The sequence below is a fragment of the Phalaenopsis equestris genome, unplaced genomic scaffold, assembly GCF_001263595.1.
Source record: "Phalaenopsis equestris unplaced genomic scaffold, ASM126359v1 Scaffold000954, whole genome shotgun sequence".
NCBI classification, from domain to species: Eukaryota; Viridiplantae; Streptophyta; class Magnoliopsida; order Asparagales; family Orchidaceae; genus Phalaenopsis; species Phalaenopsis equestris.
In genome coordinates, this window is record NW_018165393.1 from 85,153 (window position 1) to 111,826 (window position 26,674).

The window sequence follows — 26,674 nt, forward strand, 5'->3', positions numbered from 1 at the left end:
TATAAAAAGATTTTGTTGAAGATTCCAAAAATGACACTCAGCCCACACAAAAACCACCATATCAAATGGTTTCAAAAAAGAGAAAATAAAGTCAATACATAAGAGATCTAAAAAAATAAAAACCAAAAAGTGTCAAAATAAGAGTATCAGGTAGCTAGAGAGCGACCCAATTTTGTCTTGTCTCTGTATCTAGTTCTAGAGAAGGAGCCAACTAATAAATTGGTCACATGAGTGTCATTGTCAGTAGTAACCAATGTATCATCCAATAGATTCCCTAGCTCGAGCCGTCCTCCGTTCTTCTTCTTCCTCCTCGTGCAGACCTGTCATTCCTCATCCGAGGATTAGCTCACCTTATCAAGAAAAATGGTATGAAGTGTGCAGAATATGTTTAGGTTGTTGAACATTAGAGACAACTACTTGTTGAACCAGCTGATCTTCTTTCAGGTCGAAAGAACACTCTCGTGTCTTGGCATTTAAGTGGGACTTCTTCAATAACGGTAAGTAGTACCAGCACATTTGGATCTGTATCTGTAGTAATGTGTTCTTCATCTGGAACTGCGATGTTGGATCGGATTGCCCCTTCTCAGCAAGGATGGTAGATGGCTAATCTTTAGCGATATTCAGCCTTAGATGAGAATGCAAGCGATAGCAAATATTATAACTGTGGTCAAACATACTACAATGAGAGCAATAAGGAGGACGTGGTTCTATTTCAACTTTTTGTCAATGCCCGTTGTGAATAGTGTCAATCCATATCTCATCCGAAGTTGGTTGAGTAATATCTCTCTCAACTAATACACAAACCACAGATGGCTGGTGACAGCAAGAGTAAGACTATCCATCTTGAGAGGCTTACCGGAAATAGTTGCAAAAGAGTAGTGGATTTCAATGTTCAACAGATATAATTTTAACCCCGGAAACTTTATCCAAACTACAATGAGAGCAAACTACAATAAGAGGGGACTTCGCTTTTGGATCAAAACCGACAGTCTATTTTAGAATTTTCATAAAACGATTGTCGATCTTGATAGTTTTTCAAGAGAAAATGCGAGTGTAATCGACATTGTGAGATAACTGAATAAGTATATGTCGACCATCAAGTAGGCTAATGTTTCAACTACCCAATAGTTTCATAACATCAAACTCCTTCCTAATGATCTCCAGTTTTGGGTGACCATAAAGGAATTTCCCCACAAAAGCAAAACACTAAGAGGACGTGAGAGTACCAGTTTCATTGGACGCGAGAGTACCGGTTTCATCATTTGTGAGAAAAATTGCGGCTTCCCATTTTTTTTTCAAGTTTTTTAATAAAATTGTGATCACCTCCACCTTCAAGAGCCTCGTGGAACGATTGTGGAACATTGCAGGACTTACCAATAGGAAAACCAGACTTTGAACCTTGAGGGGCACGAGCAGAATGGGCAAGTTGTCGGCAAGGGCATTTGCATAGGAACAGAGCATCGAGGCCACCTCCTTGACAAGATGGTCACGTCAGGAGAGAAACGGTTTGGCAGGTTGCAAAGAAGTGAGCAAACTTCGGGAGCTGTCGAGCTCGGTTCGTCTGGAGTGAGCGAGGAGACAGCCACAAGAAGAAATATCGTCGGCTACGGGAGACGATTGCGAGAGAAAGCGTCGTCGTCAATGGAATCAGACGATGACGGAAGTAGCGATCCTTGTCAACAACGGAGACGACTGGTTGCACTCGACTTCAACAAGAGAGACAGGGAGCTGCAGCTACGTAAACGTCGTCGAGAGAGACGCCGAAGAGAAGCGATGGAGCCGATAGAATCACCGCCGGGAATTGCCATGGGGCAAAACTCTAACAGAGCGTGCCGCTATATATATATATATATATATATTTGTTGTCCGAATATAGACTATTATAATCCAAAATAATCCATTAACTTTCATTGATAATTACACTACATATATACTTTTTCATAATAAAAATAAAGCATTTGATGTATTTAAGATTTTTAAGCCAGAAGGAAAAAAAGATATATAAGAAAATAAGCCAAAACTGTGAAGCTTAATAAAAGTGGTTATTATATGAGATATAGTGAAGATGGTCAAATGATTGGCCTTATACAAAGTTTCTTCGAGAGAATACAATTGTTATCAATTACTTTTTAGTTGGCTCACTTGATTAAAATGGTATAGCTGAGAAAAAAAAACAAACATTGATGGACAAGTTGAGAAGCATGATTATCACCACTAAATTGTCTAAATTCTTTTGAAATGAAGCACTAAAGATGACCATGTACACATTAAATCCTGTTGCAACCAAGAATGTTCCTAAACACTTTCTGAATAATGAAAAAGATTAGAAACTAAGCTTATGACATATGCATGTATGGAGATGCCCATGTGAATTGAGAGTTATAATCAACGTGAGAAGTTGAACCCAATGATTATTAGTGAATATTTTATTAGATATACTGAGAGGCCTAAAGGTTACAAATTTTATTCTCTATCTAATTGTACTAGAATTATAAAATCAAGAAAATATTTTATTGAGAATTGTCTGTAAGTAGGGGTAATCATTTACAGTATTTAGTTTCTAAAAAGGGATAAATTAATGCACAACCTTCCAACTTTTAGTATTAAACGACCCGAAGTTGAGACTTCATGAGCTACTAAAAATAAATCAAAAGATCAATTGTTCATGAGTTATTAGATACAAGTGAGTAAATAACTTCACAAGAGCAATTTGTTATAATATTAAGATCTACTACGAAATAGAGATCAACAATTTCTAATGACTATGTTATGCATGTACAAGAATTTAACAACAAGATTGGAGTTAAAATAGTACTTAAATATTTCCAAATGATAAGTAGCAAAGAATCCATTTTATGGTTTCATATCATGAAAAACGAGATGAATTTCATGAAGCCTAATGGAGTCTAGTATCTAGTTGAGTTGCTTGGAGATGCAAGAGCCATAAGTTGTAAATGAGTGTAATAGAAAAAGAGGGGCTTATTAGGTAACATACAGAAATACAAAATAAGATTTCTTACTAGGAGATTCACCAAAAATAAATTAATTAATTACAAAAAGATTTGTTTTTGTATTTAAGATATATTCCTTCAAAATTGTCATAATAATTTTTATGCATTTTGACATGGGGCTACGACAAATGGATATGAGGATTATACTGTTCAATTGAGATCTAGAAAAGAAGATTCACATAAATTATCAAAATGATTCTTTTAATGTACGAGAGATAACTATATATGGATTATAACAAACCTCTTCTCAATAGTATTTAAAATTTAATAATGCGATCTTTATATTTGTATTTGTAAAGAACATAAATGATCAATGCACATACCAAAAAATAAGAAGCAAAATTTATTTTATGATTCTGTGTATAGATAAGATTTTACTTACAACCAATGATAAAAATTACAGCCACTGATAAAAATTTATTACAAGGGATGAAAAAATTCTACAAAAAAAATTTGACACAGAAAAGTGGCAATACCTCTTATATCATTAGCATTAAGATTCAGAGAGAGATATTTTAATATATTTTAGTTCTGTCTCAAAAGGCCTATACCAAGAAAGCCTTGAAAATGTCTAGGATGAAAAATTGTTAACAAAGCATATCTACATTATCAAGGGTCAAGAGTCACGAATTAAGTTGGAGTCTCTGCCTAAAAAACTACCTTTGAAAGAGAGAAAATGAGAAATCCCATATGCTTTAATTATTAGTAATTTAATGTATCTTTGGGTTTACACAAGGCCTGACATGGCATTTGCAGTTGTGATGTTAGATGGATATCATGGCACTAAAGATTTGTCGGACATGGAATTTTCTCTTTTGGACTTGAATCTTTCTCTATATGTATTCCTATTCAGATTTATTTTCCTGCTTTCAACATTCAAAGCATAACTTACATTCACCATTTGCTGCCTTCTTGCGAACTTATTCATTCAGCACTAACCCCATGAAATCGTCGAAGTTCAACTTCATATTAACAGAAGAGTTACTCTCCGTCGTGATCAATCCATCTTAGTTATCCGGTAATAAAGATGGAATTAACTTTATCCCGACCTCATCATCAAATTTAATACCCACCGAGCACATTTGACTAGTCACGGTGCTGAAATTGTAAAAATGTATAGCCACCGAAGAGTCTTCTGCTATCTTTATATTAAATAACCTCATCATTAGAAAAGTTGTCTAATACAAAAGGTTTTTCACACATCTTTATCAGTGACACTATGAGATTCAGCGTAATTTTTTCATTCACTATAATGAACACAACAGACTAGGTAAGTGAAAGAGGGATCATACCTAGGGTCGTTCAATCTAACACTTTCCATTCTTCAAGAGTCATCATTTCAAACCTTTTGGTTATTCATTTTAGTGGCAAATACAATTTCTTTTGATACAACAAATCTTCCACCCGCATTTTCCAAAATGCTAAGTCCATTGAACTTCTCCACTTTGTATCTTGCTTTGTCGGTCATTTCTCTCACTCGAATAAAAATCTTTAGAAAAAAAAAATTGCTCTAAGACCACTTGTTGGGATGAGAATACTAAGGGATTTGATCAATTACAATCAAAACTACAACGTGGAAAATAAAATCAAATGATTTGAGAGCTTTGAAACAAGTTATAGAACAGAAACACACAACAAAGTAATCACAAAAAAACAAAACAAATTTTAACATGAAAAAACTCAAGAACAAGAAAAAACCACGAAGGCTCACCACTCCCACCACACCAAACATTCACCATGAAAGAAGAAATGTACAAAAGATTATCACCACTCAAATCTTCTCAATACGACATTGAAACTTACACGAATAACGTTCCAAATCCTCTCTCGATCACGCAAGAGAAATTGCACATCCTAAAATCCACTTCTCAAATTTAACCGCTCCTGTAAAAAGCCCTTCGAGAGTTCATCGCATGTGTATCAATCTTCAATCGCACTGAATCTTGGACTTAAAAACCAAAATGTAGGGAGCACCTAGCATAGGTACTCCGCTCTCAACTTAGTTATTCCATGTACTCCGTGTTCCGAAGGTAGGAGTTGAAGGACTGTTGCATAGATACGCTAATTTAGGCGTGATTACGCCGGCCTGATAACTTTTAGCTGATGTACCTACATCGGTCTAGCACAGTTACGCCATGTGCTTAGTGCTCCTAGCGCTCCTGGGAGCTTCCTTGCGCTGCTATGTGGGTTCTTCCTTGTGTGGCAGTGTGGATGCTCCTTCAAGCCCCGCATCTCAACAGTTTACATCAATTCCTTAATTCTTATCCCACCAAAAAAACCAAAAATAAAAATAAAAATAAAACAATAGTTTAATAAATCCAATTTAATCTTACATCCAATTTAACCTTACTGGCAAGAATGATTTAGAGCGTTGTGTCACACTCCGCCATCTTTAGAGTAATTGGTAAGCCAACCATTAGATGGAAGATTTTAAAGAATATCATAAAAAGGAGAACAATCCAAAAGACTCTAGAAGATTTCACCGCATTCTAGAGAAAGTTAAAAGGGGGTGCTTCAAGGAGAAATCTAGGATAACCTAGAAAGCTCTAGAATTATGTATATATGTAAAAGTGCAATGTAGAACTATCTAGAAGTTACTCCATTCTAATGTAATCTAGAAAGTTCCCTAGGGCTTAAGGGAGGACTATAAATAGAAGTCCCTCCCCCTCATTTGGAACCATCTAAGATTTCTAAACAACCAGATGTTCAATCTCTCTTTCCTTAATGAAGTGTTCCTTTCCTTAATAACTTCTCCCTATTCTTTTCCTAAGAGAGTTTTGTGCTTTCAAGTCCAATCATTGCAAAGATTTGGCTGATTTAGTGCTTAAGAAGAGCGTTAAAACCGCACGAGTGGCAACAAAAAAATTTGTTCATGATAGTTGGTATCAGAGTCAACATTTGAAGGCATGACAAAGAGTGTCAAAAAGCACGTAAAGAAGTTTGAAACCATAAATGTGGAATCATCTCAACCAAAGCGAGGCCTCAAGAGCAATGAGATCCTGTTGCATCTAAACCACATGGGAGGTCTAAGGAGATCATGCATGGCTTTTATTCACATCTTGCTTGGGTTAGAGGAGGCTAGGAATGACATGGAGGCCCAGATAGAGGATTTAGGCCAAAAGATGGATGAACTCAAGGAGGATGATATCACCGCTCATTCCATGATTAGAGGTATGATGCTCCAACTGAAGGAATCCTTAAAACACCAAATGACGAAGATGAGGGAGGACTTGATGGGGGAGCTCTATGAGGTGCAACGATCTCATGAGAAAGAGATGAGCAGCTTAAGTGTCGGCTTGGAGGAGATGTGTGGAGAGAAATCACTATTCAAGAGAGCACTAGAAAAATCAAACAAACACCATACTTTCGAAGCCAACCGCATTGAAGTGTCAAAGCCTAAGAGTTTTGGAGGAACTTGCTACGAGAAAGAAGTAGACAACTTCTTATAGGGACTTGAGCAATATTTTGAAACCATGGGGATTACAAATGAAGATGTAAACATTCAATTTGCAACTTTTAATCTCTCTGACATCGCTATGTTGTGGACGTAGAAAAATGTATGTGCACCATATGCACCTTCAATGACTTTAAGAAAGAGTTTAAGAGACTACTTTATCCCGAGAATGCGAAGAACGAGGCTAGAGCCCGTTTGCGAATGCTCAAACAAGCAGGATCAATTGGGGAATATATTAAGGAGTTCAATAGTTTGGCTCTTGAAGTACCTAACATGTCAGACAAGGATGTTGTCTTCGACTTCATGGATGGACTTCAACAACGAGCAAAGACAGAGCTTAAGAGGCGCGGAGTGCAAGATCTTGCTATTGTCATTGTCGTTGCCTAAAGCTTAATTAATTACTCAAAAGAGTCCACAAAGCCCAAAGATAAGAAGAGTACTTATGTCAAAAGTAGAGGAGACAAAGACCAGCACAAGGATGAGACCCGCCATGAATCCATCTCATCCAAGGGTAAAAACAAAGGAAAGCTTAATGACAACAAAACTAAGCCACATAACAACTGCTTCCTTTGTGGAGGACCTCATTGGGCAAGGGAATACACTAAAAAAAAGAGCTTTGAACTCTCTCCTTGCAAGCCATCATGAGGAAGGAAGCGATATACAGCAAAAGTGGGAATAATACAACTGCTCAGCGTGGTGCAATCCTCTCCAAAACCCCCGGTAAACGGGCTGCTCTTTGTGGAGAGGATTATAAGTGGGACAAATTACAAAAGTGATGATAGACACAAGAGATATTCACAACTTCATTTTTATTGAAGAAACGAAAAGGATGGGTCTGCAAATAACTGGAGGAGGAGGCTCCATCTAAGAAGTTAACTCAGCGGCCTAGGCCAACTGGCCAGAGGAGTGAAGAGCAGTGTCGGAGCTTGGTTAGTTACCATAAACTTCTCCATTATCCCATTGGATGATTTCAAAGTAATCTTTGGGCTAGAATTCCTACATCAAGTAAAAGCACTCTCAATACCCTTTGCCAATAGCATGTGCATCATGGAAGGCAATCAAATTTATCTAGAGCCGACAACAAGGACTAGTAAACAAGAAGCCAAAATGTTATCAACCATCCAATTCACGAAGGACATCTGATTATATGAGGAGTACTACTTGGCTATTTTTCATGACTTAGCTGAAGAATCAAAGCCCCAAGAAGAAATGCTAAAGGAAGTGGTGGCAGTACTTGAGGAATTTAAAGATGTTTCATTACCAGAATTACCAAAAGAGCTACCATCAATGAGGGAGATAGGTCATCAGATTGAGCTGGAGCCAGGGACTATGCTGCCAACAACGCGAGCTTACCGCATGGCATCTCCAGAACTGGCAGAGCTACGTAGACAATTGAAGGAGTTGTTGGAGGCAGGATTCATCCGACCAACTAAAGCCCCATATGGTGCCCCAAACCTACTTCAGAAAAAGGATGGTTCTCTGCGCATGTGTATAGACTATCGCAGACCTTTTTGATCAACTAAAGAATACAAGGTACTTCTCAAAATCGGACCTTTTTGATCAACAAATGTCAAGAAGCATTTGAAGATCTCAAAAAGGCATTCAGCAAAGAGCCCGTAATTATCCTTCCTAATCATACTAAGGTGTAAGTAGTGCACTTCGATGCATCACTATAGGGGGGAGTAATCATGAAAGGCAAACATCCAATTGAATATGAAAGTCAAAAACTCAATGAGATGGAGCGTCACTACACAGTCCAAGAAAAGAAAATGACAACTATCATACATTGCCTTAGAGTATGAATATACTACCTACTTGGCTCTAAATTCAAGGCCATGACAGATAATATCGTCACCAGCTACTTTTAGATCCAGAAGAAGCTATGTCCCAAGCAGGCAAGATTGCAAGATTTCCTGGCTGAATTCAATTACATCTAACCAAGGAAGGCCAACGTAGTAACAGATGCACTAAAACGAAAAGCAAAACTTGCAAGCATTTCAGAAGTCTCCAGTTTCATCGTAAGCAGAATCAAGGAAGAGTTGAATTATGATCCACAAGCCCAAAGTATTACTGCTTTAATAAAGAAAAAATTCAAAATTTCTAGATAAATGAAGATGTCCTCTATAATAAGGGCCGACACATTTACGTGCCAACATGGGGTAACCTGAAAAAAGAGCTAATCAAAGAATGTCATGATTCTTTATGGGCGGGACGTCCAAGTATGAAACGAACTATAGCCCTTCTCAAAACTAACTATTATTGGTTAGGGATGAAGGATGGGGTGGAGGAATATGTATGCACTTGTCGTGTTTGCCAATAAGATAAAGTTGTCCATCAACAAATAGGGGGATTGTTAGAACCACTACCTATTCTTCAAAGATCATACAAGAGCATTTTTATGGATTTCATCTTCCGCCTATCAAAATCTGAAGAATTTGGAAGCATCCTAGTCGTGGTGGAAAGATTTAGCAAGTACGAAACATTTATTACTACTACTCACCGACAGTATTGTTGAAGAAGCTACAAGGCACTTTCTTTGCAATGTGGTAAAGCTATGGGGAATACAACAAACCATTGTTAGAGATCGATATCCTCGCTTCATTGAATGATTTTGGACTGAATTATCCAAGATGTTGTTCAAATCAAAATTTTTCTACAAGTTTTCATCCTCAAAATGATGGATAGATCGAGAGAACCAATGTCCTCTTGGTACTATATTCGCATCACTAAATATGTGCAAATCAGCAAAATTGGGCCAAACTGCTGGATGTAGCACAGTTCTCCTTTAATCTACAAATAAGCAAAGCCAACAACATGAGTCCTATTGAAATAATCATGGGGCAACAACCAATGAATCCCCTCTCCTTTAACAACTCACTATGAAGGAAAAAGTTCAACAACTTTCAAATTTTTTAAAGTATTAGAAAGAGCAAAGGGAGTTAGCTCGAGCCACATTACATAAGGCTGCAAGAAGAATGAAGAAGTGGACAAACAAGAAAAGGAGGCATATCGAGTTTAAGGAAGAAGATCTAATCTTTGTAAAGCTCCTATCCCAACAATTCAAAACATTTCGAAAGGTAAATAAAGGATTGATACGGAGATACAAAATACCTTTTGAAGTAATAAAATAGGTGGGAATGGTCTCCTACAAACTCGACCTTCCACCAAAATTAAAGATACATCAAGTCTTTCATGTAAGCATGTTGAAACCTAATCACAAAGAAATGAGAGACCAATTAAGTGAGCACCTACAACCATAATCACCTCCTTTGATAAAGATGTTGAAGAAATACTGACAAACAGGGTGATCAGGCGACGAGGGGTACCAAACTATAAGGAGTAATTTATCAAGTGGAGAGGACTACTTGATAACGAAGCTAGCTAGCAACATGAAAACCCAATATGTCAATTTAAATAAAAGATCCAGCATTGTCAGAAGGAAGGCACAATGAGGCATTGCGAGCTTAAGTGGGGGAGGGTGTCACACTCCATCATCTCTAGAGTAATTGGCAAACCAACCATGGGAAAGAAGATTCTAGAGAAGACCAAAAGCATTAAAAAAGTATTAACTAGAAAGTTTTTTGATACTTTTTAAATTTCTTAGGGGTCAAATTAAAAATGATATTTTTTTAGAGTTAAGCATTACTTCTTTGACCCTATGTATGTATGTATGTATGTAGCTAAGAATTACTTCTTTGACCCTATGTATGTATGTATATGTATGTATGTATGTATGATGGCGTCGTCTTCCTCACTCGGCTCTGCTAGGGTTTCACCTGATGGCGAACCTTAGCAATAGTTTACGGCTTCGCTCTCTCTCTCTCTCTCGCTCGTGTGTTTCCTCTCGGCGTCTTCACGCTCTTCATCTCCCCCGTCCTCTGAGACGAGGCTCGTCTCCCGCTCGCGGTTTCTGAGCTCGTTTCTGCTCCTCTGAGGCCTGTCTCGCCGCTCGCATATTCTGCGGCTCAACTCGCGCTGCTCGCGATCGCGACTGTTCTCTGCACTCGGTCTCACAGCGTCGTTCGGCTATTTCGATGCGTTTTTTTTTCCTCTATTGGCTTTCTTCTCTAAACGTCGCACCTATCCTTGAGGATGGCTTCAGACAAATCGTATGCAGTTGCCCTTGTCGGTGCCCACGCTTCAGACACACCAAAATCATTATGTTTCCCTCCTTCGTTTGAGTGGGTGGAGGACATTAAGAAACCTGGTAGGAAGAATGGGAAGTCTATCATCTTTTTTACAAACACTGAAGATATTCAACTTGGTTCCTCTTGTTGTCTGAATTTGGTTAGGAAATTTCTATATGATCATCCCAAAATGGACCTCATTCGCCAAGTTTTTGAACTTATGCACCTTGTTGGAGAATGAAAAATTGGATTATTAGATGGGAGACACATTCTTATTCAAATTAGCAACAAATAAGATTACATACGCTTATTTGCTAGAAGGAGCAACAAAGAAGATCGCATGCGCTTATTTGCTAGAAGGATAATATTGATTGATAACAAAGCAATGAAGATTCTGAAATGGTCTGTAGATTTTGACTCATAGACGGAATCGCCAATCATTCCGGTTTGGATTCATCTCTCTGGTCTAAAATTTCATTATTTTTCTCAAAAAGTATTTTACTCTATTGCCTCAGCTTATGAGAAGCCACTCAAGACGGACATTCCTACTTTTAATATGTCTCGTCCTTCTGAAGCTATAGTATTTGTTGAATGAGACATCACTTCACCTGCTTCTGAGAAAATCTGGTTGGGCACACAACACCATGAATATTGGCAGAAGGTAGAGATTGAAACTTTTCCGTCGTATTGTCTGAACTGTCGTATGTTCGGACACTCCAGTTCTCAATGTCACCATCTACACCCCTAACTCAGACCAAAAAAAACAAATTGTTCCGCTAGAGGCTGTGATTCCATCTCCTCCTGATTAGGCAGGCAATATGACAATCATTCAATCCCCAGTTGTAGCTTCCTCATCTTTGGAACCTCCTATCGTGGGGGAGAGGGAGTTTCTTCAGACCCCGTCTGCCCTAGAACCTATCACTGATAATACATATGAAAATACTTCTACTGCCTCACAACCAACTCATCAGATCCAGAAAGATGTTAATATTACTCGGGCTCATAGGGATCAAGACATGCAACGATCTACACCTATCCGACCACCTTTGGAATCTACTGATCAGATGAGTCAATCATCGGATGAGGAATGACAGACCTACACATCGAGAAGAAAGAAGAATGAAGATCTACATGAGCTCAGGAATCTGATGGATGATACTTTGGTTACTACGGACAATGGTACACACCTTACCAATTTGTTAGCCGGCTCGCTTCAGAGAACTAGAGGCAAGAGGACTAAAGTGGGACGTCCCTAGCATTTTTGTGTCCTTTTGTGGCTTTTTGATTTTCATCATTTTTGTATATATTTGCTTTATCTGGGTTTTATGTGTGTTGTAGTGTATGAGTTGGGCTTTCTTTTACGTCCTCTCATACAACATTTCTGTATCTTTTTCGTATTAATATATTTTCCCTCGGGCTTCATATATATATATGTATGTATATATATCTTTTAGAAGCACAAAAAGAGTAGTATATTAACTAGAAAGAAAGATATAGATAGAATGTGTGGTAGGGCCCAAGCATGGCACCCTGCCCAAACAATAACCACAAATAGTTCCAAAACTAGAAAATACAAAAAAAATACATTAGAGACTTAACGAAAAAGTCTAAAAGTGCCGAAATACAAAATATCAGGTGGTTAGAGAGCGACCCAATTTGGTCTTGTCTCTGTCTCTAGTTCTAGAGAAGGAGAAAACTAATAAGTTGATAAGATGATTGTCATTGGCAGTAGTAACCAATGTATCACTCAATATGTTCCCGAACTTGAGTCGGCCTCCATTTTTCTTCTTCCTCCTAGAATAGACCTGTCATTCCTCATTCGAAAATATATATATATATATATGTGTGTGTGTGTGTGTGTGTGTGTAATGTAATGAAGCCATAGGGCTGATTATATTAAAATAAAAAATGATACTAAAGTTGTATGAGAGGGCCCAATATATAAACATATATGTATATATAAGCATCTATTTGTCAATTGTAAGCCCCCTCTAGTCTAGGGTTCGATTGCCCCCGAGTGTAGGGTGTGGTACTCGAATTATTGACTCATCAGGGATGGTCGGGGCTCATATCATAGCCTCCGACCATTACTTTTAAATAAAAAAATACATATATACATATATGTTATATGTATGTCTATATCTGTATATATGTATGTATATATATGTGTATATGTATATATGTTTATATCTGTGTGTATATATATATGTCTATATCTGTGTGTGTGTAAGGGCATTATATAACTTTCTAGAAGTTATTCTATTTTAAAAAGAAAAAATTAATTATTTTCTTATGAGAATAAAAGATCATCGAGAATATAAAATTTATAAGGTTATTGAAAGTGAAAATTTAAGTATTCAACATTGATTATTACTTCTAAATTTTAATATGAGGATATATAATATAAATAATATAATAAAATATTGACATAGAAGATGGAGCATTAAAAAGATACAAATAAAATTAGTTTTATTAGTAAACTTCAAGATTTCAAATTTGGAATATTCATGAATCAGCTGATTCTATGCAGATAAAGTAACAAACACTATTAAACAAGTGACAAAAGATGCACTTGAAGAATCAAAGGAAAAAATTTATATAAATAAAATAGTAGGAGATGAAATAATAATGTGCAAGAAATGATTATAAGAAGTGTTATATCTATTAGTTTAAGTGTAAAAAACTTAGAAAACTGGAAAAATATAAGATGACCCTTAGAAAGTCTAAGAGAACAATTTGTGAAACTAAAAATTCTACTTTTAATGATCTTTATAATATATTAGATACTAAAGTGATTGAAAAACATGTTGTATAAACTAGCCAAATAAGGAGAAAAGAAAAACTTTTAATGATTTTTATAATATATTAGATACTAAAGTGATTGAAAAACATGTTGTATAAACTAGCCAAATAAGGAGAAAAGAAAAATAAGGATTTAATTCAAGTAAAGTGTATTAAAGTTGAAAATCAAAAAGTATTTTTCTTAGAAGACTAAATTCATGAATTATTTTGATAAACTTTTCAATGAAGTTTTTGAAAATACGATCGACCTTAGTGATCTTAATATCGTTAATAATAATAAAACATTTTATTTTTATTATCATATTAGTAAAAAAGAAATTAATGAGGCTTTAAGGAAAATCAAGAGTTGAAAATCAATAGTCTGATGATATCACAATCGAAGTGTGAAAATATTTAGGAGATTTAGAAGTTTCTTGGCTTACTAAACTCGTTAATATTATTTTAAAAACTAAAAAAAAACTTTTGAGTAGAGGAATAGTATTTTGATCTCTATTTTTAAGAATAAAGGGATGCACAAGACTGTGCAAATTATACAAAAATTAAGTTGATGTGTCCTACTTTAAATAATGAGATATGGTAACTAAATATATGTTAAGATGTGATACAAAGATTTCTCATAATCAATTTAAATTTATGTTAGGCATGTCTAATATGGAAGTAATACATTTATTGAGAGGTTTGATGGAGAAGTATAGAAAGAATTAGGAGGATCTACATATGATTATCATTGATTTAGAAAAAAGCTTACGATAAGGTTCCAAGAGAAGTACTTTCGAGAAATCTAGAGAAAAATAGAGTTACTATAACTTACATTCAAGTCATTAAAGATATGTATATTGGAGTTATTCAAGTCATTAAAGATATGTATACTATAGTTGTTACTTCTGTTCAAACAGAAGGAGGATTGACCAAGTTATTTCCTCTTTCAATTAGATTACATCAGGGATCGGCTTTAAGCCCATAACTTTTTGCTTTTACTAGACATTATAGGAGGATGTACTTGATGTATGTTTTTCGCCAATGATATCCTTCTTATGGTTAAGACTAGAAAAAGAGTTCAAGAAAAACTTAAATTGTGAAGATCTACATTAGAGTCTAAAGACTTTTGTTTTAGTAGATCTAAAACTGAATATATGGAATGTAATTTTAGTGATAGTATCTCTAGTGGCAGAGTTGTAATTATGGGTGATCAAATCATTAAAAGTTGTGAACGTTTCAGATATCTCGGGTCTATTATTCAAAGTGATGATGATATAAATAAGAATGTTATTAGTAGAATTCAAGTTGGTTGGTTGAAGTGGAGGAATGCATCGGACCTATTGTGTGATAGGGAAGGATCACATAGACTTGAAGGAAAATTTTATAAAATGGCGGTGAGACCTACAATACTCTATGGCGCAGAATGTTGCCCCTTAAAAGTGAAGCATAACACAAGGCTAAGTGTTGCTGAGATGAAAATGCTTAGGTGGATGAGTGGCTTGACATTTAAAGATAAAATGTGAAATGAATATATGAAATATACTTAAACTTCGTATTAAATGTTTGTAAATGCTTGCATTTTTCTACGAAAATATTATGGTTTGAGGAAGGTTCTAGTGTTGTTTTACAGGTTGCAGCAGAAAGAGGATCGAGCAGGATTTAAACAAATTGGAATGGAGAAAGATGTGATATGGCGCCTCGACGCAATTCCATTCCCAAATTGAGCATATTCCTGAGTGTAAGGAAAGTTGACGCTTCTCCTTTGGCGCCTAAGCGTTGCCACCGGAGCCATGGCGCCGATCCTTCATAAAATTTTTTTCAAGTCAGTGGCACCTAGCTGCCAGAATCGTAAATTTGACAGTTTTGGCAGTTTAGAATTTGATTTCATGGGAAGAAATACAAAAAGGTTGGAAGACGAATTTATTGTGGCTTTTTCATCATTTTTATTCAGACATTTCTATGAGAGAATTTGGAGGAGAAGGTCACACATCTTGCAAGGAGATTAGGAGAGAAGAAAAGTGAGTGTTTTTGAGAATTGAGAGAGTTTATTGCTCGCTATTGAAGACAACTTTATCCTGTTTTATTGTGAAGAAGAAAAGTACAATTAAGTTATATTTTATTCAGGATTTCTTAAGAAAAATTTTGATCCTTGACAGAAAATTTTGCTATGTAATTCTCGATTGAAATAGTTTCCAAGAAAGCACAAATTCAGGTGGTTGAGACCATTTACTATAATAAGAATTTACCATTTCAGAGTGGTTGATATTGTTGATCATATTAGTGGAAGGGAGTTCAAGGTAAATGGACAACGATTACAATTTTAATTAGGGGAAGAAAAACTTGAACTTTTTGAAGCTTTGAGTTTGAGTCAACACATCTAGAATATGTCGGGCTAAGGACACTCACTTAAACGCTTCTTGGGAGACAACCCAAGTTTACATTTGTGATTGCTGCTTTATGTTTTCATTTTCTTGTATTTATTATGTTGTGTTTTCAATATTGGTTGCTTATCTTTCATTTGTCAGTGTTGTTTGAGGTGATTTGTAGTGAAATTATTGTGTAGTTGGAATTATTTTGTGAAATCAGATGAATTGGGCTAAAGTTAGTCTGTCGCCTAGGCGCGTCCCTTGGGCGGCTGAGAGCCAATTGCTCGATTTTAGACACCACCATCGCAGCACTGGGGGGTGCTGCATTTGAGTCATGTGCTTAGTTGGGCACCTATGCACTGCCCTTTGGGCGCCAAGGGGCCACTTGCTCTGTAATGCAACACTTAGGTGTTGTTATCACAACATTGGGGCACCACACAACTCCTATTTTTGATCTATTTAGATGCTTCCGCGCCAGCATCCCAGTGCCTAGGCGCCCAGATCTGTTTAAAAGCAAAAATTATCGCTTTTGAGCTCATTTCATCTTTGCCTTTTCGCTTGTATGCTTCTCCTTCTTCATTAGAGCATCATAGGGCATCCAGAATCTTTTGATTTTCTCTTGATACAGGGGTTTCAAAGGGTAGATCTTACATTTCTAAGGTAAATCTTGCATTTTTTTCTAAGGTAAATCTTGCATTTCTAAGGTAAATATTGCTCTCCTTTTCCCTTTTCTTTATTTGGCAATTTTTGAGATTTTAGCTTGAGACCTTGGGTTGGGTTGATGATTTTTTAAGTCTTTAGCTTGACATCTTGATTTTTCTATGATTTAATCATTCAAAGCGTAAAAACTTGCATTTTGATCTTCGCAACCCTTGCTAAACTCATCAATTATTTGTAATTTTCATCATTTATCCATGGCGCCCAAGACTAACAGTGGAAAAATGTAATTCAAACTTTGATAGCAAGAGATTCATTAGCTCAAAAGTAAAAGAACAATATAACGATTTCTTGGTGTCAAAGAAGTTAATTCCACAGAGGATATTGCGAATCCATGAGGTGTTTTGGGATCTATGATCGATAAGAGAGGTTGGGAGTAGTTTTGCTTCAATACTAGCATTGCGGTGATTCCTATTGTACGGGAATTTTATGCGAACTTTGTCTGAGGCATCAACTAATTTCATCTTTGTTTGAGGGAAGCAAGTTCATTTCTCTTCTTACAAAATTAATGCTCTTGTACTCATTGCGAGATTGTCCTAATAGTTTCTACTACCAACTTATTCTTGTAAATTCCAATTTGGTAGAAATTTTGAACTTTTTGGCTGCTGGGAATGGAGCTTGGAACTAAAAAATGATTAAAAATTAATTTCCCTTCGGCTTTGACTTTTGTTTCTAAGGTTTGGCATTATTTCATATCCGTCAAGCTTCTTCCCTCGACAAATTTGAGTGAGGTTACTAGAGATAGGACTGTTTTGAATTTTAGTATTTAAACTGGAAAAAATATTGATGTAGGATCTCTTATTCACCATTCCATTTGTTATATGACAAAAGAGGGTCTACAATCAATCTAGGTCACCCTTCTACTGTCTTCACCCTGTGTCAAAATACTGGTGTTGCTTATGAGAGTTGGGAGGAGTAGCTCCAACCACTGAAACCTATTTCTAAACGAAATATTGGAATTTATAATCTACATGAGGCATTATGGAGAGGAGAAAGTTTCTCCCTACCTTCTTCTACCCCTTCGACTTGAAGATGATACTGCGATTATACAAGCAGAGATGTATGATTTGGCTGATCGGGTGGCGCATATAGATTGGCAAAATAAAAGCCAATTCGATCATATTGCCAATTTTTAGGCCGCTCAGTTGGAGATATATAGGAGAAATCAACGGTTAGAAGATGAGAACCCAATTATTTTTCCTGCTTAGTCTCCTTATTTGCCTTATGAGAACACCCGCCAACCTATGGAAGAAGACTAGGAGGAATAAGAAGGAGAAGAAGAAGAAGAAGAAGAATGAGATGAAAGGGAAGATGTGTGACGTGGCTTCTAGTTTGGATTTCTTAGTTGATTTGAGTTTTTTGAACTGTTGGCTGTCTTGATTCACTTGATTGTTACTGATATTGTTTGTAGTTTTTATTGATATTATTATATTATGTTGTTTGTATTAAGTGAATTGTATTGTGATGTGGTACTTTATTTTGGTATTTAAGTTTATGTTACATTTGAATTTTTATCTATTGTATCTAATTTGAATTGCTCTGATGTAATTAAGTTTCATAGTTTATATTGTTCTATATGTTATTTTTGTTATACACTCATTATTTAGTTGTTGAGCTGTACATGTTTTATATGCTATCGTGATATCTTCCCTCGTGTTCATTTATGTAAATGCTTGTGCTACGGTTTTTTTTTTTTTTTTTTGATTAATGACACGTTCCATTTTTTGTCCCTTTGTAAACCAAGTCTTAGCATTTTATTTTTTTTGACATAAGTAAGGTTAAATGGGTATGAATTTGAGACTAAAACAATCTTAATAGAAGAAGATACATAGTTAAATGACATTTAGACTCTTTTAAATTAAACTAAACTAGTTGTAGAATGATCTTTGAAATTCAACAAATGATTATTTAATCAACATATTTAATTCTTAAAAAGATTTGGTAATTTATTAAGTTAATTGTAGATAGATGTGTATCTTCTCAAAAAATTAGCGTCCATATAATTTGAATTCTTTGTTAACAAGTTATAACTTATAAATCTTGAATTAGAAAAAAATGTTGGAGTATTTTAGTTTAAGGAGATAGTAGTAAGATTCAAAATCATTGAAAGACTAATTCAGATATAGTAATCTTCTAGTATGTGAAAAAAAAAAAAAAATTACCTAAAAGAAAATGAGATTGAAAATATTCATCTTAAAGAGAGAAAGAGAAGGAAAAGAAAAAGTTTAGAATGAAAAAGATCGAGGAGAAGCTTGAGAAAAAGCCTTCGCAAATATTGGTTTTGCTACTATTTCTTTTAAATTGAAAAGTAAATAACATTATTTATTTAATTATGTTTATATGTTTATGAATTATTAGCAGATCAGATCACATTACGGAGGACTAAATTTTTAAAATTTTGATATCAAGATTGAATTATCTTAGCGTTTATTAAATCCTTTGAAATGAATATGATGTTAAATTACAATTAAAGAGTTCAATGTTTCTTGAAGCACATGCGTCGAAATAATTCAATAGAGGTTTTTTTTTACAAACTTTGCATCATTGGAAGTTTGATTGTAGGTGATCAATTATAAAAATTCATTTCTATTATGTTTAACAAGATTAATTGTTTAAATTTTGTTGTTATTTGGGGACAAGTAACCTTTAAGTTTGAAGGATTTTGACGTGTCCTTAAACTTCATATTAAATGTTTGTAAATGTTTGTAAATGTTTGCATTTTTCTATGAAAATATTATGCTTTGGGGAAGGTTCTAGTGTTGTTTTGCACGTAGCAACAAAAAGTGGATCGAGCAGGACTTAAACAAATTGGAATGGAGAAAGATGTAATATGGCTCCTAGGCGTCGGGCCAGTGGTGCATAGGCTCCAGTCCATCCCAAATTGAGCAAACTCTGGAGACGACAGAAAGTTGGTGCTACCCCTTGGGCTCCTAAACGCTGCCACCGGCGCATAGGCGTCAGTCCTTTGTAAACATTTTTTCAATTTAGTGGCGCCTAGGCGGCAAAACCCGAAATTTGACAATTTTGACATTGAAGGGAAAAAATATAAAATGCGGGAAGATGAATTTAAGAGGGCTTTTTTACCATTTTCTTCTAGCATTTCAGGGAGAGAATTTGCAGGAAGTCGCACAATTTGCAAGGAGATTATGAGAGAAGAAAAGAATGTTTGTGAGGATTGAGAGAGTTTATTGCTTATTATTGGAGACATCTTTATCCTGTTTTATTGTGAAGGAGATAATACAATTAAGTTATATTTTATTGAAGATTTCTTTGTAAATACTTGGTTTTTGATGTTTATTCATAATACTAAGTTTGTCTTGATGAAAGTTGTCATGAATAGCGAGTAGTTTTCTTGTTTCTCTTTAATTGAGATGGTGATTGGATATGACAAGGGATTTGAGATTGTGTGGGCTTTAATTTGAGTTTAAAAGTGTTTTGTTAACTTGAGAATTTAATTTACTTTTTTCTTGGTCTTTGTGAATATTGATATTCAGAAAGATTATTTATGGAACAAAAGAGTTAACAACGTGAATTCATTGGAACAGGGATATTGTCATTGGATTCATGCAATCTTCTACGAGACATTTTCTTATGACATTTCAAGAGTATTAGGGAACTAACTTAAGATTGTTATTCTTCCTTGGACTACGGAAAGAGATAAGGAAGAATTTTTCTCTTGATTGGCACTAATTTTCAAATCTAATCCTTAGTCATTTCCATCACTTGATCAATCAAAGAGGGAAATTCTTAACCCCTGATTTATAAGAGAATCATTTTGCTTGTTAGAATGGACCAGTTTTTCATGGCTTTTGAATAGGATTAGATTTGAACATGCAAATTAAACTCTTCAGGTTTAGGCTGAAAATTGTAGGCTAGAAATATTCCTTAGAATTTATCTTGTTCCCTGTGGGATTGACAACCGGACTCAAACCACCGTGCTATTGATACGCGGACTCAAACCACGGTGCTATTGATACGCCACGTATACTTTGCATAAGCCGCCCGTACTTTGCAGTACGCGTTGTGTGTCAATATATCCATAATAGTGTTGGTGTAGCTCTAGAAACAGACAAGATTATAAAGTCGTCTTCGATGGTTTAATTACATTAAACGCCGTTCATCAAATGGTTTGATTAGGAGAGTAGATATTTTAGATTTGACTTATGTTAAGAAAGGCAAAGGTAGATGATGTACCTAAAAATGTATTATTTTTTATGCTATACTATTAATACGTCACGTATACTTTGCATAAGCCGCCCGTACTTTGCAGTACGCGTTGTGTGTCAATATATCCATAATAGTGTTGGTGTAGCTCTAGAGACAGACAAGATTATAAAGAATCGTCTTCGATGGTTTAATCATATTAAACGTCGTTCATCGAATGATTTGATTAGGAGAGTAGATGTTTTAGATTTGACTTATTTTAAGAAAGACAAAAGTATATGATGTGTCTAAAAATGTACTATTTTTTATGTTATATTTTATAATGATATTGCACTTTAAAGGTATGTTTTCTTGTGTTTTTGGTTGTAGGTACATCAAATTGAAGAATTTGGAGTGATTGGAACAAAAGGAACAAAAATGGACCAAAACGGAGAAAATCAGAGCAAATTGAGTCGAACCGGGCACACCGAAGCCATGGGGGCCGAAACCAGGGACTTAAGTGTCTTTGCCCGGCGCTTAAGAGCCTAAAATGACGCTCAGGCGTGACCCTCAGGCGCCACCAGATAGAGAGGAGGGCGCTTAAGCACCCAAAATCGGTGCTTAAGCGCCAAAAACGGTTTTCAACATATCTTCTAAAATATATATCGAATTTGAACGATTTTTGAAGCAGTGCTTCGTGTGTCTCTTGAAGAATTCGTTGGAAATAATAAAAGGGACTTTCTAGAGGGATTTGGGGTGGTTATATGGACGTTTTTGAAGACATTGAAGAGACACTTGAGACACTATTTGGAGATTCATTGAATATGGACATTTCGAAGAGACACTTGAGCAACTCTTGGGAAATTATAAATAAAGCTTGGAAATGTTTTTAAAAACTAACTCTTGGACTTTTAAACTATTGGAAGAGGAGAAGAAAGCTTGGGCGAGAGCCCCAAGTGGGGCGACAAGGCGAGAGAGAAAAAGAGAGAGTGAGAGATTTGTTTATTTCTTTTCATTTTGTTCTTGGAGAGAATTGTAAGGAGATTGCTTTTGTTATACAAGGAGAGTTTGATTTCCATCAAAGATAAGTATTTCATTGTATTTTCATTTGAATCTAATACTTTGTTTGTATGGTTTCAAAGTCTTGTTCAATGAAAATTTTCTTTACTCTTCCCTCTTGTAATGAATTAGTATGCATGTGTACATTATAAAATTGTGTAGAGTGAGAATATATTGTGATGATTTTACTTTGTTCTTCATTTACATGTAAACTTGATCAATTTGCATGTTAAAATCTGTTGTGAGAACATGTAAGATCTGGGATGGTGTTGTCTGAAATGTGGTAGAATCACATGAGATTGTATGGATGAGTATGTAGTCTATATCTGTATGGATGAGAATGTAGTCCATATAGTTAAGTGCAAATAAATAGGGAAATAATCTTTGATGTTTTAGAGCGATAGCTACAGCCCCTTAATTTGGTCTATTGTTTTATGTTTTGATGCGAGATGTTAGCCTCCAGGTGGAGGAATAAGAGAGAACTAGAGTGTGAGTTATTATCTTCCTTGCCTAGCCCGTCTTATAAACTATTCAAACTTTAGATTAACTAATATTTTTTATAGCATCTCTAGTAAGAGTAAAAAATATAATTGCTCTTATTTGTTACAATCTCTCTCACTACTTAATTTACTTTTACACATGTCACTAATTTCATTACATGAGGAAGGGTACTTTTAATATATTAAACTTCACTTTCTAATTTTCACTAAGTATTTTAGTTTATGAGTAGAAGCAGTATTGTAGTGATAATTGTATGATATAATTAAAACGAAACCTTTATCGACCTTCCAAGCTAGGGCGTGTTGTTCTAGACAAGAACTTCTTTTGAAAACCGCTACGATTAATCTTGATCTCCGTGTGATCGATATTCGGGGCTTAATCAGAAAGCCCTATATTATTTGATAACTTGATAACGATATGTATACGATATGTATACTTGCGTAAAATCCCTATTATTTAAAAATATAATTGAAACCTTACTTTTCTTGGGATCAAATTTTTGACGTCATTAACGGGGATTAAAATCTTCAAAAAGTGGTGTCAATTTCATAAATCCTTACATATAAAAAATATCGGGATCAAGTTTTTGGCGTCGTTGTCGGGGATTAAAATCTTCAAGTATATGTGTCAACTTCATAAATCTTTACATATAAAAAATATTGAGATCAGTAGACCCAAACAAACGTGGGCATATTGTATAAAAGATGATCTTAATCTATTAGAATTAAATAAAAATATGACATTCAATAAGACGCAATGAAGAAAAAGGATTCATGTAGCCGACCCCACGAGTGAGATAACAGATTGTTGTTGTCTGTTGAACCTATTTAAAATTTGAACTTGGATTATATTGAACTTCAAATACATAACATTTCTTGTTTAGTTTAACGTAATAGTTATCACCCCATACTCTTACAAATATTTCGCAAAATACAATTATTACTTTTTAATGTCTTGCTTTGCTATGAGAAAATAGTTGCACTGGCATGTAAAGCCTCATGCCCTCAAGCACATAGCCACATCGTTTTTCAGAGTGCCTAGCACTTTTGACAACATTGAAATTACTCAAATTTGAATTAAACATTCCCAGCAGGCGATAGAAGTGCATGTGTTTTTGGTAGGTGACAATAGTGGATATTACTAGATTGATATAAATTAATAAACATTTATCGGATGAAATAAAGAAGAAAGAGTGGTGTAAATTTTGCTTAATGTCAATGACAAAATTGATGGATATTTGAGTATGCGAGCAGATGAAAGAATGGTGGCCTTTATAGAGGCTGCTCTTTTGGAGAAAATGAAATATTTTAGGGGGAAAACGACAAAAGATGGTTAATCTAGTTGACTAATGGACTAAATGTTCTTAAATTAACGATTAGATAAAATTTTCTCTAGCATACTACAATGCCACGCACAAAGCATCATCAATCAAAAAGAGCCCTTTTAAGTAATACAAATGCCTCCAATTATAAAATACCATTCAAGTTTACTCGAGGAAAATAAATTTGAACCAAACAAGAATTGTTTAGAAGCAATGCAAGTTAAGAACTGTTTGGCCAGAAATCACAGGCATTACCTGACAAATAATCATGCCATGCGCCATCATTTTGCAGTAAACTTGTGAATCAAACGTAATAAACAGATAAAACCTCCCACAATCTAATAGGACACAAAATTCATTAGTTATTATATTAGATTATAAAGCAATGCTAATTAATTAGTTAATAATGATTAGGTTTCTCTATTTGGAGCACATTGGGGCATGGAATGATGTGATAATTTCTTCTCCTAAAAATGCACACATAATAGGAGAACTTACCGCATTTCATTCCATTCCACAATGTGCTCCAAATAGAGCTATTTATAGAATACAGGACTCTTAATCATTCTACAAACTAATTAACATTGCTTATTAATCAAAAACAAGAACTAATGACTAGTGTGGCATATCTCAATCAATGTAAGAACAAAAGGCAACAAGAACTACATAAAAAATAGAAAAAAACATAAGAAAAGAGAATTAGGCAAGTAATCATCATACCATGAATGAGAGAATGGAGACTTCCGTTCGCCTGGTAATCATAAACGAGCAGCCTCTCCTCCTTTGCCTGGAAGAATGCACGAAGAGGAACTAGATTGGGATGCCGAAGCCTCCCAACTGCCTCCATATGCCGCTCAAATCCCTCTTTTCCAGCGACACCTAACTTTGTTGCATCCAATCTCTTCACGCACAATATCAACCTATTATCCAGCACAGCCTTGTATGTCGAACCCACGCTTCCTCTTCCCAGCATCTCCGCTGATGCCCGCATCAACTGCTCCATAGTGTATACCTGAGCCTCCCCTGCACAGAACACTAAGCACCCACTCTTCCCCAATCTCTTCATCTTCTCCTCCGTCATTGCCGCAGCTGCCACGAGCTCATTGCATCTTTCTTCCACCTCTTCGGCAGTGCTCTCTGCACGCGCCTCCATCTCACCATCCCCTCCACTCACATCACTAATGACGTTCTTTCCCATGCCTCTATTTCTCTTCTTCCGAACTACCAAAAAAACTCCTAGCAAAAGTATTACCAAACAGGAAGCACCGGCGAAGAACCCAGCAGCCATCACTTCCTTCCTGTGGCTTCTCTGAGGAGAAGCAGTGGCAGAAGCGGACCCTGGGAGTATGAAGCCATGCCGCGGCTTAGCTGGTGATGGAGCAGCGGCGCTGGTTTTGAAGAAGGGTAAGTCGGAGCCACACTCGCGTCGGACGACAGCACCACAGAGGCGACCATTTCCGGCGAACGCAGCCGCTCCAAAGGCAGAAAGTGCGGCCGTTACAGGAACAGGGCCAGAGAGGTCGTTGGCTGAGACATTGAAGATTCTGAGGGAAGACTGGTTGAGAGACGGGAGGGGACCGGAGAAATGGTTGGATTCGAGGCGGAGGGAGTAGAGGCGATCGAGGGAGGTGAGCCCGGAGGGAATGTGGCCGAAAAGAAGGTTGTGGGAGAGGTCGATGGTGCGGAGGCGGTGTAGTTCAACTATGCTGGACGGAAAAGGTCCTGAGAGGAGGTTATGGCCGAGAAATAGGGCTTTGAGGTTAAGAAGGGCGGAGAGATCAGGTATGGGGCCGGAGAGGGAGTTGGACTTGAGGCTAAGCAATCGAAGCTGATCAAGGCGTCCGAGAGTGAAGTTCGGCAAGGTTCCATTGAGGCCGAAACTCTCAAAAACGAGGCGGACGACTCTCCCGTCGGCAGAGCAGGATACGCCGGGCCAGCTGCATTGCCCATATGACGAACGGTTGGCGGTGGATAAGAAGCGGAGGTGGCTGCCGCTGGGATCAGCTGCGGATTTGAAGGATAGCAGCGCAGCGGCGTCGGAGATCGGAGACGTCGGGAGTGCGGCGGTGAACGCTATTTCATGTTGTGGAAGCAGGATCAGCAACAGTACATATAGAAGCAGCGTTTGGTGAAGCATTCTGAGAGACGGAGTCTGTATCTATCGGTTTCTTTCTGGCAGCTGCCGCGAGAGGAAGGAGAGAGTGAGTTCGAATAATGGAGTTACTGGGTTTGGCAAAACGAGACAGAAAGAAGAAGGAGGCGCTCTGCAACAAGCCGCATAGCACGTGAAGGACAGCGCTTGAAAAGTGTCGGACTAGAGAGTTGGGTGAGCAGGGTGGGGATAAAAAATTGGAAGATTTGCACACATGCCATATAACTTTCATGAATTTAAATGTCATTTCTAAACTTCAACCAACTGACTCATATCACTTATTAACAAAAAAAAAATGTAATAAAATAACTTTCACTTTGAAATGAATTTTAAATTAAAGATGAATTTTTTACAAATATAAACTTATGAATTAAAAATTGTCAGAACTATTTTGAGAAAAACTCCAAATTGAATGAAATCTCCACCAATAAATTAAAAAAATAAAGAAAAATCAATATATTTAAAATGTCTTTCATTAAATAAATGTTAATAATTTTTAAATAAATAGCTCATTAAACAAGTACAATAATTCATGAAATTTCAAATAAAATTAAAATGACTTGAAAATTTTAGAGGTTATTTAGAATCTGAATTTAGACATCTCTGAAAATTTTCAATGATTTTGAAAAACATTTGAATTTAATATGAATTTCAAACCAAAAAAAGCAATCATATTTAATATCAAATAAAATCCAGAAAATTCTAAAATTTAAAGTGAACCTTTAAAAAGAACAAACAATTGAAATTTTAAAATTTAGCGAACAACTATCCCAGATTCTATGGTTAGTGACAAGAATCTTTCAGTCAAATTTGGTTAATTGACTCCTCTAACTAAGTGAATAAGGGATCATGCAACCCGAAATGATTGAACCATTGGGTCTTAATCGAATTTTGTCATCATTTCCCCCACTTTACAAACACTACATTTAGACATCATAAAGCACTAATACTGACATTAGGATTAGGCTGGGTGAGGTTAATGTGTTGTGTTGTACTTTGTGTTTCATGCTTATTTGCTTATTAGAAATTTGTGTAGGATGAG

At 36.0% G+C, this 26,674-nt stretch overlaps 1 protein-coding gene across 1 annotated transcript in view; it reads right to left on the bottom strand.

Annotated features, from left to right (window-relative positions):
• Positions 1-25,803, bottom strand: part of LOC110032498 (probable inactive receptor kinase At5g67200) — a 38,158-nt gene extending 12,355 nt beyond the window's left edge. The window contains exon 1 of the mRNA XM_020736149.1: positions 24,201-25,803. Coding sequence (XP_020591808.1) covers positions 24,201-25,617 — 1,417 coding nt within the window. The 5' untranslated portion in view covers positions 25,618-25,803. The remainder of the gene's footprint in view (positions 1-24,200) is intronic.
• Between the last annotated feature and the right edge of the window lie 871 nt (positions 25,804-26,674).